General features: G+C 37.6%; 1 protein-coding gene across 2 annotated transcripts in view; it reads right to left on the minus strand.

Moving 5' to 3' along the window:
- Positions 1–12,166, minus strand: part of ankrd11 (ankyrin repeat domain 11) — a 115,845-nt gene that overhangs the window by 24,194 nt on the left and 79,485 nt on the right. For both annotated transcript variants that reach the window (XM_032560783.1, XM_032560782.1), the window contains exons 3-4: positions 9,060–9,205; positions 4,464–4,596 (exon numbers count right to left, since the gene is read on the minus strand). In XM_032560783.1, the coding sequence (XP_032416674.1) occupies positions 4,464–4,596; positions 9,060–9,146 (220 nt within the window). In that variant the 5' untranslated portion in view covers positions 9,147–9,205. The remainder of the gene's footprint in view (positions 1–4,463; positions 4,597–9,059; positions 9,206–12,166) is intronic.

A 12,166-nucleotide genomic window follows, 5' to 3' on the forward strand; every position in this document is an offset into this window, starting at 1 on the left:
ATTGCAAACAGGTAGATGTCATCCGGTGACAACTTTTTCATTACAACCTGGTTTAGATGGAACCACTAAAATATATTTTTTCTATAGTTGGATGGGGAACTCATTAACTGAAGTCTGTTTTTGCTATGCACCCTAAGCAGAAAGACCTCAACACTGTTTATTTATTGCAGCTCATATCATCATAGCTTTCACCAACATTATCACATATGCATGTTTTCCTAATATCGTCTTGCTCTACTCCATTGTCTACCTCTGGTAAAACACTAATCAGTTTCATGCAAATTCTAAGTTCTGAAGTTTCAACACGTGTTGCTTTGTAACTTCTGAATTGTGTCACATTCTCATTCTGTGTCTCTCCCTTAATGGAAATTTGTCATGTTGAAACTGAGAATGCAGTTGCATCTTCTACTAAAGAGTGAGATCATCATCAGTCAGGAAACCAAAATGGTCGGTTACTGTCGAATAGGCCCCTTAGAGATCACAGTTGTGTGATCAACACTCAACCACTAACCCCTGCTCTGCAGATCATATTGTCATTCACGAATGACAAAGTGATAGATCACATGGTTGTGTGAGCTTTCAGATCAAGATCAAGATTGTGGGCTCAAAGTGTTGAGGCCAATAACTCAACAGCTCGGACATGAGAATGTGCAATAAGAGTTGCTTTGGGCATTTCCCCAACAATACATAAAAGCTAACTAAGCAAATAAAGCCAAGCTATTAAGTGAAATTTGGGTGCTATTAGTCAATCATTTGCTAAACAACAGTTCTGGGTGTTAGCCTTTGGCTTTTCTTGTATCCAGCAGTCTGCAGCCAATAAGCTTGATTTAAAACAATGCTTCTTCCATCTGCTGAGACTCAGGTTAGAGAACGCTCCTAATACTGCCTGAGTGCTACACGTCTGAGGCTCAAATGCAACTCTATAGCAATATACAGTATGTAGGAATTAGTTCCCCAAAAATACAAAGTATCCCATTTGGGATTACTTTGACTTTAATAAAAAGATAAACCACAACATGTAACCAAGGCAGTTTTGTACTTGCACAGTTTCAGCAAACATGACAAACTTGCATGAGGGTTTCGCATTTACCATCCGGCTGATTACGCTATGCAATCACCAGGTATTCCAACTCCATCAGCAAGCTCTGAATAAGCTTTTCACCAGCAGAAATATAGGTAAAAACAAAAACGACACAGCGCACATTGGATGTATTTATCTTGAAAAGAAAAAAGAATTCCAAAGGAAGTCCTAAATTGCTGGAAAATATACTGTACATATCAGCCATAATCACACCTTCTGAACTCACCACTAAAAATAACCATCTGAGCACACTGCTAAATCCAAATAACGACAAACATGGTTGTTTTTCTTGTCAGAGCATTTCTAAGCTTTATCCAAAATAAATAGCTCATTATCCTTTCTTCTGCTTATGCTATTTACATATAGTTTTATTGTGCTTCTCTCATGTATTACCTGTAGAGTTATAACTGTAATTTTACAAAAGAACATACGTTCACTTAATAGCTTTTTTTAAAGTTTTTGTTTACTTTTATATTTGTATTTTCATACTGGAATCTGTGAAACAGATAGTGGAATGGCTGTAAGCACGATAAAACTGGGAATACCAGCCTTTGCTTGTCACCCCCCTCCATTGGGGTTATTATTTCAATAAATGTATTTTCTGAATGGTACTGCTTTTCTGTTTTAAGTTTTAATAAATACATTGCACTTGGAGTCCCTGTGAAAAAAAAATTAAAGCTTTGCTTGCAGATGGAATACATTTGTGCTTGTCATTAATAATATCATTAGTATTTTTTTGCATGAAAAAATAACAACTAATGTTTCTTTTGGCTTCAATCCAAAACATAATTAAGAGTGTAACTCATAGGCAAAAAATAAAAAAAAAAATAAAAAATACATAAATCAAATCAAAACAATAAAAATTGTTATAAACCACTATTAAAATGCTCAACCTATTGTTCATGGTCAAATCCATCCAATTGCCAAATTTTATGTTATATAATGAATATTAATTTTAAATTTTATAGCCTAAATTGACGAGAAAGTGAATAAAGAAGAAATCTGGGAACTGTAGTTCAACTGACAATTTACTACATAGAGGTAGAGTTATGCTGTACACCACTGGTAAGTCAGATTTGAACTAAGTTGGGTTAAATAAACTGAAGCACGGATCTGTGTTGGAGCCAATCCTGACCTAAAAATGTAAAAATGTTTTTCAAAGCCTAAAACTAAACAATAACTGGTAGAATAACTATTGCAACTATGTATTAAATAGATTATGACGAACACCACCACAATCTGTTTTGTTCTTGTGTTTAAATGCATAAAATGTTGAATAATAAATAGTTTTCCTGATAGTTAAGCATGAAAGTTAGCAAATTCAAGTAGTTTTCCAAGTTGCAAAAAAAAAAAAAAAGTGTTAGTTTGGGTGTGCCTTGATTCTGACTCTGGAGACAAATACAGAGATGGAACTGGGGTGAGAAAGTCTCAAAAGCCCAATAACGTCAACTCGTTAATAGGGATCCGATCAGGTTTTTTGCTGCCGATTCCGATACCGATCACCCATGAGGGCCGATCACTGATCACTGCTGATCACTGATCATTGATCGGCCAATTACGGCATGTAATCGGTCAATGATTACTGATCATTGACCGATTACATGCATTGGCTGATAATTTTTTGCTTTAGGTATAAATGCTACTATGTGATCTGACAAAATTAAAAAATGATCTGGTAATAAATTCACCTAATTTAGACATAAAACATGCAAAAGAATTGCAGGCACAATACAGCAACTATTCAGTCAAAAGGACAACTGAAAAACCTGCAATCAGTAGAATAATATTTAACAGTAAGGTTCTCTGCACCCTAAATTATACATGAGTCAAATAAATCTCACAACACTGCATGTATCAAATAATGTCAAGAAAAAACAAAACAAAACATTAATTCGAAGTCAAATGCTGGTTGCATCAAAATAAACAATCCTGAGTTACTGAATCAAAACTTCCTGAGAGCTTGTCTAGCTGATTAGTGCTGGTTCTGATTGGCTGTTTTTGACTGAGCTGAGTAATTCTGCAGGACACGGAGGAGGCAGAGGAGATCGATTTTTTTTTTTTTTTCAGAGATTATCTGTCTTATGTTAGGACAGCAAAAGTTTTAATACATATGTAAAATCTTCTTTTGTTTAAGTTAAATGTTGTAGCTTTAAGCAGATGTTCGGTGTGAGAGTTCACTGCCGGGTGAAGCAGAAATGGCACTACGTCTGTGAAATATTACTACCAGTATCGTGTAGCGGCGGTCCAACAGCGAGAGTGGTTCAACAGCAAGAGCAGATCCCGGTCTTACAGACTGCGAAGTGAGATACAGGTTATTGGTTTGTGTGATCGGCAACAAGAGACCATGATCGGCAATCACCGATCATACACTTTTTCATGGAAATTGGCCGATTATGATCGGTGGCCGATCGATCGGCACACCTCTACTCGTTAACATACTAACAAGTTTGTGGAGCTATTGTTCTTTAGCTGAGGGTTCACACCTCCCCTCATTTTGGGGATTGGTTGGGGAGGTTGACCTCTTTCTGGGTAAAACTGGTTGGCAAATAATATTAAACCAGATGATGAAGCAACAATAATTATATGCATCGTCTGTTGAAAGAGATAAAAAAAAAAAAAAACATTCTTCCCACATCAATATCAGAATTTTAAAAAGGCATGCATAAAATGACTGCACAAATATAAGAGTAGCAATCAAAGGAGCAATAAGGACACATATTCAATAAAACACACTCAATAAAATATTCTAGGGCTCCATAAGTCCTCTGAAGCACACAGTACCCAAATGCAAACCCACATATGTACTAAAAATACATTTTCAGTCTTATCAAACACAACCCTAAGCCATAACAGTCTTGTGTTGCAGTACTTTGTTTTCTTTCCCTATCTGCAGCACAGAGCTCAGAGTGGTCACTCAGAATAAAGCAATGTAGCAACTTAGCCAGTGTTGAATACGAAAACTGTAATCTAAGCCTCTGTTTAGCCGTAGAATCAACAAACTAAATCCTGGGCCATTTAGACCCAAAGTCAAACAAGAACGAGTTGTAATGCGTTGTTCCCTAATCAAAAATAATCAGGAAACCAGACCTGGGCAGGTCTGTAAATGTTACCGTTTCAATGTTAACTGGATCATTGTCACAGTGTTTTTTTCCCTCCTTTCAGGAAGCAGGTAAAACTCCTCAGCTCTCCCAGACAGACAGCTACCTTAAAGCTACAAGAACTTTACCTCCACAAAGCCCAACCTCCTTTGTGAAAGCACAACAACTTCCCATCAACCTTAGAGGAAGTGATGCAATGCAAGTCCCTGCCTCTCTGACTTGCACTTGAAAGTCAACATGAAAATGCAGATCAGATGCTCAGACACAGTGCAACATTCTCCTACCTGAGTCAGAATCTTTCTGGTCTCCATTTGCTCCGGCAGTGAAGGGTAGCTTCCTTTTAGGGGCCTTTTCTTTCATCTCTTTGACCCCATCACTGCGATCCAATTTGGGAGTTTTATTTGTCAACACTTTATCCTGCAAAAGAGACAAAATAAATTACTAAGACTACTTTAAACAGCACAGAGAACATATGCAGAGAAGAAGCAAAGGGAAGGCGATTTCAACTCCTGCATATCTGTTAAGAGGAAAACTTAAAATAGACCACAGCAATCTGTGGTTCCTGCAGTCTACTTAATTTTCAGTGCCTTTTTCTGCCCTGACTTTTCCAACCTCCGTGGGGTTTTCAAACCATTTTTCCATGAAGTTCTTTCCTAGATTACCTCCCCACAGTCACAAAAAAGAAAAAAAGAAAGAAAAAAAAAAAGGGGATAAGAGGCCAAGCTGACGCCTGCTCGGTTCTGTGGCCTAAGGCTGCTGGAAACAATCACAGCACCAAACGTATCAGCCATCAACAGATGTAGATACCTTCATGTGCTTCCAACCTGTGTTGCTGTGTTTTAATAGTTTGGATCAAAAACCAGGAGGATTAGAAAATTTGTGGTTAACCATCTTTTCCTGCGTATGGCACAATGCAAAGTACAACAGCGAATTAAAACTTGACAATTATGAAATGTTTTAAAGCTTGTATTTAAAACAATGCGTGTCACTAGGCTGCTTCCTGGTGAAGTGAAAGAGGATGTACCAAACAAGCACAAATAAACCAAATTAAACCCCACTTTTCAGCTACTCATTTTCCTGCAAACTCAAATGTTGTCATATTTTCTCTTAGCAATAACTTGCAGCTATGTGTTAGATAACTCCTAATCCTGCAAGGAGACACGTCAGGCCGGCTAAACCACTGTTTGCATCAAAATCATGTGCAAAAAAAAAAGGCAGGACAAAGTTGGGGTCTGATCTGCTGCTGGTGACACAAAGCTAGCCACAATGTTGAATCAGTTTCTCTGAATAAAGAGGAAGAGAACACATGCAGCACAACACTCACTGTTGTCACTGAGCCGATTCTACGACTCCATCTAGATATGTGAAAGCACATTTGTAAGCCTGCTGAACACCTTCTGCTTTGTTTGGTTTTAGAGTTACCAAAGAGAAACAGTCGCAACTTATTGAGGATGTTTTATTTTTTCCTTCTAAGGCAGAAAGGTGTTAAGGCTGCTTTCTGTTGCATACGTCAATTATTGCACAACCTTAATGAGTGCTATTTCACTTGCTATTTAAAATCTGTTAACACGATTGCTTTGTAAGGAATCTTTATCTTTCGTAAAATATTTTTTTAAACCTCAGAACTGTTGACAGGTTACAAAACTATTATCAGAGGTAGTATTTTAGTTTTGTATAACATTCAGCTGTGCATTCATTTTATTTAGTTTTTTTTTCTAGTAATTTGATCAAAACAATTCTATTTTTCTATTTTATTTTCCAATTGCTATCAACAGTGCAACTATCATCAGTGTTACTGTTTGAAACATCACAGTCATAAATGACTATTTGGATCAAATTTTTGATTATTTTTTGAATATCATATTTCAGGTGACATTCATTGACATATGGCATGTAAGTGTATTTTGCCCAGTTGGATGGTTTCCAATTGCATTTGAACCCATCCAAATGCAATGAATGGGTTCAAATGCAATGGATGGGTACATAGTGTTTCAAATGCAATTTGTAACACTATACTATGTGTATATTTAGTGAGATGGTAAAGTGCAGAAAAAAGTGGGGAAATTGTAATGATGAAAGTTAGAGTCAAGACAATGTGGTTTACTTGTAATCTGTATCACCATCACAATATTTAGCAATAGAGTCACGTTTACACCTTTTGCTGATATCGAACAGCTCAACATGAGAGCCATAGAATTACTGCACCTACTGAAATGTATCTTTTGATTAATTTCTAATAAATGCAGTTAATTGCAGTTCCTAAGCTGACCCATCAGAACATACCGTACTCAACTATTTGAGAGGGGTGTAGCCTCTCCAGCTTTTGTTTTAAAAGGAAATGCACAAATGTGCAGAAGCAATTAGCACTTTCCAGGCCGTGTCCTAGCAAGTTTAAATAACCTTTCATCAGAGACACTTTAAATGCACCCTTCGCTGCCAAGTTTGTGGAAAACAGAACCTGTAAGAGCAACTTGAAAACAAACATGATAATGTTAGAAAATGTAACGGATCTGCTAGTCTTCTGGAAAATATCTTATCATCATCATCATTACTGAAAAATTATGATACGCCTGGTATATATATATATATATATATATATATATATATATATATATATATATATATATATATACATGTATACACACAATATTTCATAAAATAAATGTGCTTAATTAATCCCACATTTAAGGAAATCAACTACAAGAAATTAACTTTAAGACATTGACTAGAAGAAATCCAAATTAATTCTTTGCTGTTTTGGAGACATGAGAGAAATAGTTACAAATCTTATAAATATCTGTAGATATTTTGCTACATGGTAAAGATATTTTTGTCCAAGAGGTTTAGGATCATGACGAAGACACACGCACACACTCAACTCAGCTTAATTACCTGTCCTAGCTTCTCTTCTCATTCATCCAAAGGCTGGATTTTCTATTATGTGTCAACTCTTCAAGCCCCTCCCACTGTCCTGCCCTGCCCCAGTCATAAGACCATGACGTCATGGTACAGTAGAGACAAACACTGTCTGCTACAGTGAACTAATCTCTCAGTCTACACTCAGCTATACAAAGGCTTCTGCACCAGCACACATAAAATAAGCAAAAGCATGACGGAGATAACTGAGCAAAAGCTACATGTGAGCTGAGAGGACAGCAACAGAATGTGTAAATACTTCTCTAAAGCAGACAGAGGGAGGGGAAAGCACTAAGTGCAAATATATTTTTTGTTAAATTAAATGTTAACGCTTTGACAAGAGGTCTTTCTTTTGTTCTTTTTTTTGTCAGATTATAGCCTATTTGGTGGTCTCTTAACAGTGACTGCTCTTTTAATCTCACAATTTTTTCCCACCCCCTTGCACCTTTCCCCTCCTTCCCTCTCTCTCCCTTTCCCTCCCTCCCTCACTCTTTGTGGCAGAGTCTGATGCAATCCTTTGCAGAGGGCTGTAAATCTACGCCTGCATAAGCAATGCCTCTCTTTGCCAGTCAGTGTCGGCAGGTTAACTGTTGATGGAAACCATGACCATCATCGCGCTGTGCAAAACATTTTGTCGATCTGCACGGTAAAGCTCTACCCACGTTCAATTAATGGGGACGCCGTCCCCATTCTAGTTCACATTAAACAGTGAAGGTGTCTGATATGGTAGAGCTCAAAGTGTACCTGTGAAATCTGCCTGGAATACATTGTTTTCTATGAGTTACTCATGTTAAAAAATTCAAGCATGAAAAAGACGTCACATAACTGTGTTAATAAGGATGTGGTAACGTTGAGAATTGAGCAACAGACAAACATAAAAGATTGTAGGTGCTATACGTTACATATGATTTTGAAAGCATTTATTAAATCATCCATTGACATTAACTTGGATGATGAAGAAAAAATACAGATCTAACTGATGAGATCAACTTTACGTGCATAAGTAAACAGAGACAGTCCAACTGGACATGCAGATAGAGATTGTATTTTAAGCTTTACTTTTTTATTTTCACTATATTATACAAATGCTGATAACATATGCTTTAACAGAGCTTTCTAATAATTACCTGCAAATTAAATGTTTTAAAACATTAACTTTGTATGTTAAATGTAACACCGACTGAAATAACCTCACTATTTGGTACAATCTTTTATAGTGACCAATTCTACAAGATTGCACCATTTTATTCTCATGTGGTAAGCTTCTACTTTCATGGACAACAAGCAATAGTTATTTTTGGATTAGGCTGTCTCAGTGCTTTTTGTCTGTTTCTGTAATATCCCAGGCAGACTTTTTAAGAGAAGTATACTGTCTCAAAAACATCCTGATTGGCACATCCAACACCAAATTGCACTCATCAACGCATAAGATTTGAAAAGCAGCAGTAGCCAGAGAAACATCCCAACTCCGTAGTTAGAAAACAGTCTTACAAAATACTAATTTTCATTCTGACAAACTGGGACGTAATGAACACACTGCAAGTTAATTTTAATTTAGTCAGTGAGAGTCAACAGCCATCCCATCCCTTTGCTGGTTAGACGCTGAACCCTGGATGCGTTTGGTGACCTGACACCATCTCAAGTGGAATAAATCTGGTGAAGTGGCCGTCTATATGGCACTTAATAGATGAAAAATGTGCAAGGGAAGACAAAACAGGGAAAGAACGCAGACAGTGTGGTGAAACTGTAATGGAACTATAATCATGTAATCACTGGATGTAATTCAGGGTAATTTCCAGGTTATTTTCTGATATTCGCCAAAGGTTTTTGTGTAGTCAAGTGTTATTCAAGACGGGGTTTATAAGAACAAATATTTTATTTAAGACTTTTGCTGACCAAAAAAAAATTTTCGCTTACATCTGGGGACAGATCCAAATCATAACACTTTAAAGGGTTTTCCATACCTTTTTCCCACCCTGCTTTTCCACCATGTCGGTGTTGAGTGGGAAGTGGTCCAGCTGGGGGGTTTTAGAACCCCCACCTTTGGGCATCGTTCAGATCTCCCCACGCCAAGCTTCATTCACGCTGCCATTGCATCGTCATCGACAGTCTGTGAAAAAGAGAGAAACAGAAAGAAATTGTAAAAGGAGGTTAGCACCTGGGTGCGACATGACTATTAACTCGTTCACACAATGTAGTCATCAACACGACGCTGGGAAAACCCACATAAGTTCTCCAGCGTTTCTGTACAATTCAGGAAGTTAAATCTGAGTGGTAGGACATGATTTACAGTTTCAAGTCAAAAGAATGACAAAATAAAGAGTTATTTATTGATAATCGTTTGGATTCATTTAAAACTAAAGTCTGACTTTTTATAAGTCAATTCGCTAAACATAATATATCCTCAAGTTGGTTTTTGTTAGATCTGGCATTATTCTCCATTGCTTTTATATCTAGTCTACCCAGTTTTGCCCCCTCAACGTTTTTTTTTTTTTTAACACGTAATGGCCACTGGCAGCACATTTAGGTCAAATATTAAAATCCTTATTTCAAAGTCAAACCATCTAAAATGCAAAGTTAGCTATGATGAAACATACTGAACTGATAGTAGATAATATATCAAGAACATTTTGAATATAATGCCTTAAACAAAATACAAAAAACAGTCTCATGAGAAGAACTTGCAGGTTTACTGAAAAATTTTAGTATTTTAATTTTACCACAGTTTATAAAACCTGAATTGCTCAGCAGGCAGTGCATTTCTCAAAACAAAAACAAAAATCAAAAAAACAAAACACCCTACTAGAATTTATATATATAAAAAGAAAAAGAATCAGTGGTAAAGGCAATGAATAAATATAGGAAACTAAATGTAATCAAAGATTTATCATAGAAAATCTGGACACTGAAGACAAGGGCTTAAAATGGAGATATCTGATGTACAAAAAATGTCTTTTTAGGAACCTACAGAATAAAATCTAACTCAGTCTGCCAAGGTGTGCTAAGGTGGCACAAACACATGAAAAATAAAAATAATTCAAGGATAAATAAACTGAATGTTCTAATGACAACTGGGCAGGCCATGCAACATGTAGTGTAACCCCATGTTTTGGGATCCAAAGCAAAATCAAGACAGCCAAGGAATGTCTTCAGAAACATGACAGGCATGTCTAAACAAAAACCCAAACAGCCACTTACAGCCACAGCAAGCCAATCTTTGTAATTGTGGGCTTTAGTATGTACCAATTTACAACATACCTACCATTTTCACTGAAAAAGTTGGGCCACCACATAAACACCACCAATAATTCAACCTGCTTAGGTTAATGTGAGCAGTTTCTAAGCAGTTAATATTGCTTTGTTTTCAGCAGCATCTTTTGTGGGGAGTGGTAGTGCAACACAAGAAAATGTGCATTTCTATCTACCTCCTTCCTGCATGCACCTCTGCTTCTCAGGGCCATGAATTACTCATACAGTAGCTCTCTAAATTCTCCTTTCAATAAAACATTTTCTTCTCTGCGTCAAAGTATGATCATCTCTGTGACTGAGTGAGTGAACAGATGAGACCATGGCAGCATTATTTTTCCTCTACTGAGACACCAGCACTATCATCCCTGGCGCCACTTCCACATCCCGCCCTTCCCCCACCCCGTTCCCTCCACTCTGCTTTATCCTATTGAAGGAACGCTATTTATATCCTTCCAGTCAAATCAGTCACTTCAAGGGAGTCAGCAAGCCAACCAGATCAGCTTGGCTAAAGTGGACGACAGATTTGCCCCATTTACTGTTGTATGAAAGAGAGTCGCAGCAAACCCCGGGCCCCCTTCCTCTCTTCTGGGCTTCATTGTTACTCCCACTGTGTTACTGGTAGGCAATCAACTTCACGTCCTCTCAACTCCCACATCTCACCACAGCAAACAAAGTGGCAGGAAGGTCGTCTGCTCTGAGAAATAAACAAACCTTGTAGCAACACAGACGCACACCTCAAACTAGGTCAGCTGGGCTTCTAGAACAATAACGCGCACTATTTTGGGACTACTATGATTGATGGTTCTAGCAGCGGAGCATTTCGCTGATTTGCGAAACACAAGAAAATGATGCTTGCAAGTCGGCGGTCGCACAAAGACACACACAGAGACAAACCCTGTTCACAACCACAGGCATCATTTCCTTTGTAATTCTATCCCAGTCAAGACTTACAAAATATCTGCTGACACAGTGTGTCTTTGTGTATACTGTATGCGCAGAAGCTGATTTCCTTCACATGTATAATTCTGTGCACAGTGAGGTGGACATTTGAGAGACCCCCGCCCAAAGAAAAAGGTAGTTTGTTTGTAATTTGTCAAGTTGGATTTATTTTTAGCTCTTCAACTTTAACAAGACAGACATAAAAAGAACACAAGTTATAAATGTGACTGCCACGTTTTCTTGTCTCCCAGTGAGAAAAGAGTAGGACAAGAGTAGACACCAAAACACTTTGAACAGCTGTTTCCACCAACACTAAAACAGAAAAAAAACTATTTTTTAAAATTTGTGTCACGCCATTAGCTTTAATCCTAATGCTGGTAATGTGAACAATTTATGTAATGACATTCAGCTTGTTAAACAATCCCTTTCCATGAAGAAAAAAAAGGTTGAGTTTATAGAGACAACAAAATAACTTAGAATTATAGATACAAATAAATTAGTGACCAGTGTACAATGGAAAATGAAACAGTTTAGACAAGACATTTCAATGGTAAAAAGCAACTTCACATACTGAATGAGACAATAAAAGTTTATGAATCTTTCAGTAACTGCAACTACAGCTTTTAGATTCTGTCAACATGAAGAGGCTTCATGCTTGGCGTCGGTCAGATTAGTGATGCTACCCAGCAGGACGAAGTAAAGCAAGGTGAGCTAGAAAGACGACCTCTTACAGAGAAGAGCAGGACCAGCCAGTTCTGCTTTTATTCTCCATCCATTTTCTGTTCACCCTTTGTCCCTAATGGGGTCGGGAGGGTTGCTGGTGCCCATCTCCAGCTACGTTCCAGGCGGGAGGCGGGGTACACCCTGGACAGGTCGCCAGTCT

This window comes from Xiphophorus hellerii, chromosome 4 (assembly GCF_003331165.1).
Source record: "Xiphophorus hellerii strain 12219 chromosome 4, Xiphophorus_hellerii-4.1, whole genome shotgun sequence".
NCBI lineage: Eukaryota > Metazoa > Chordata > Actinopteri > Cyprinodontiformes > Poeciliidae > Xiphophorus > Xiphophorus hellerii.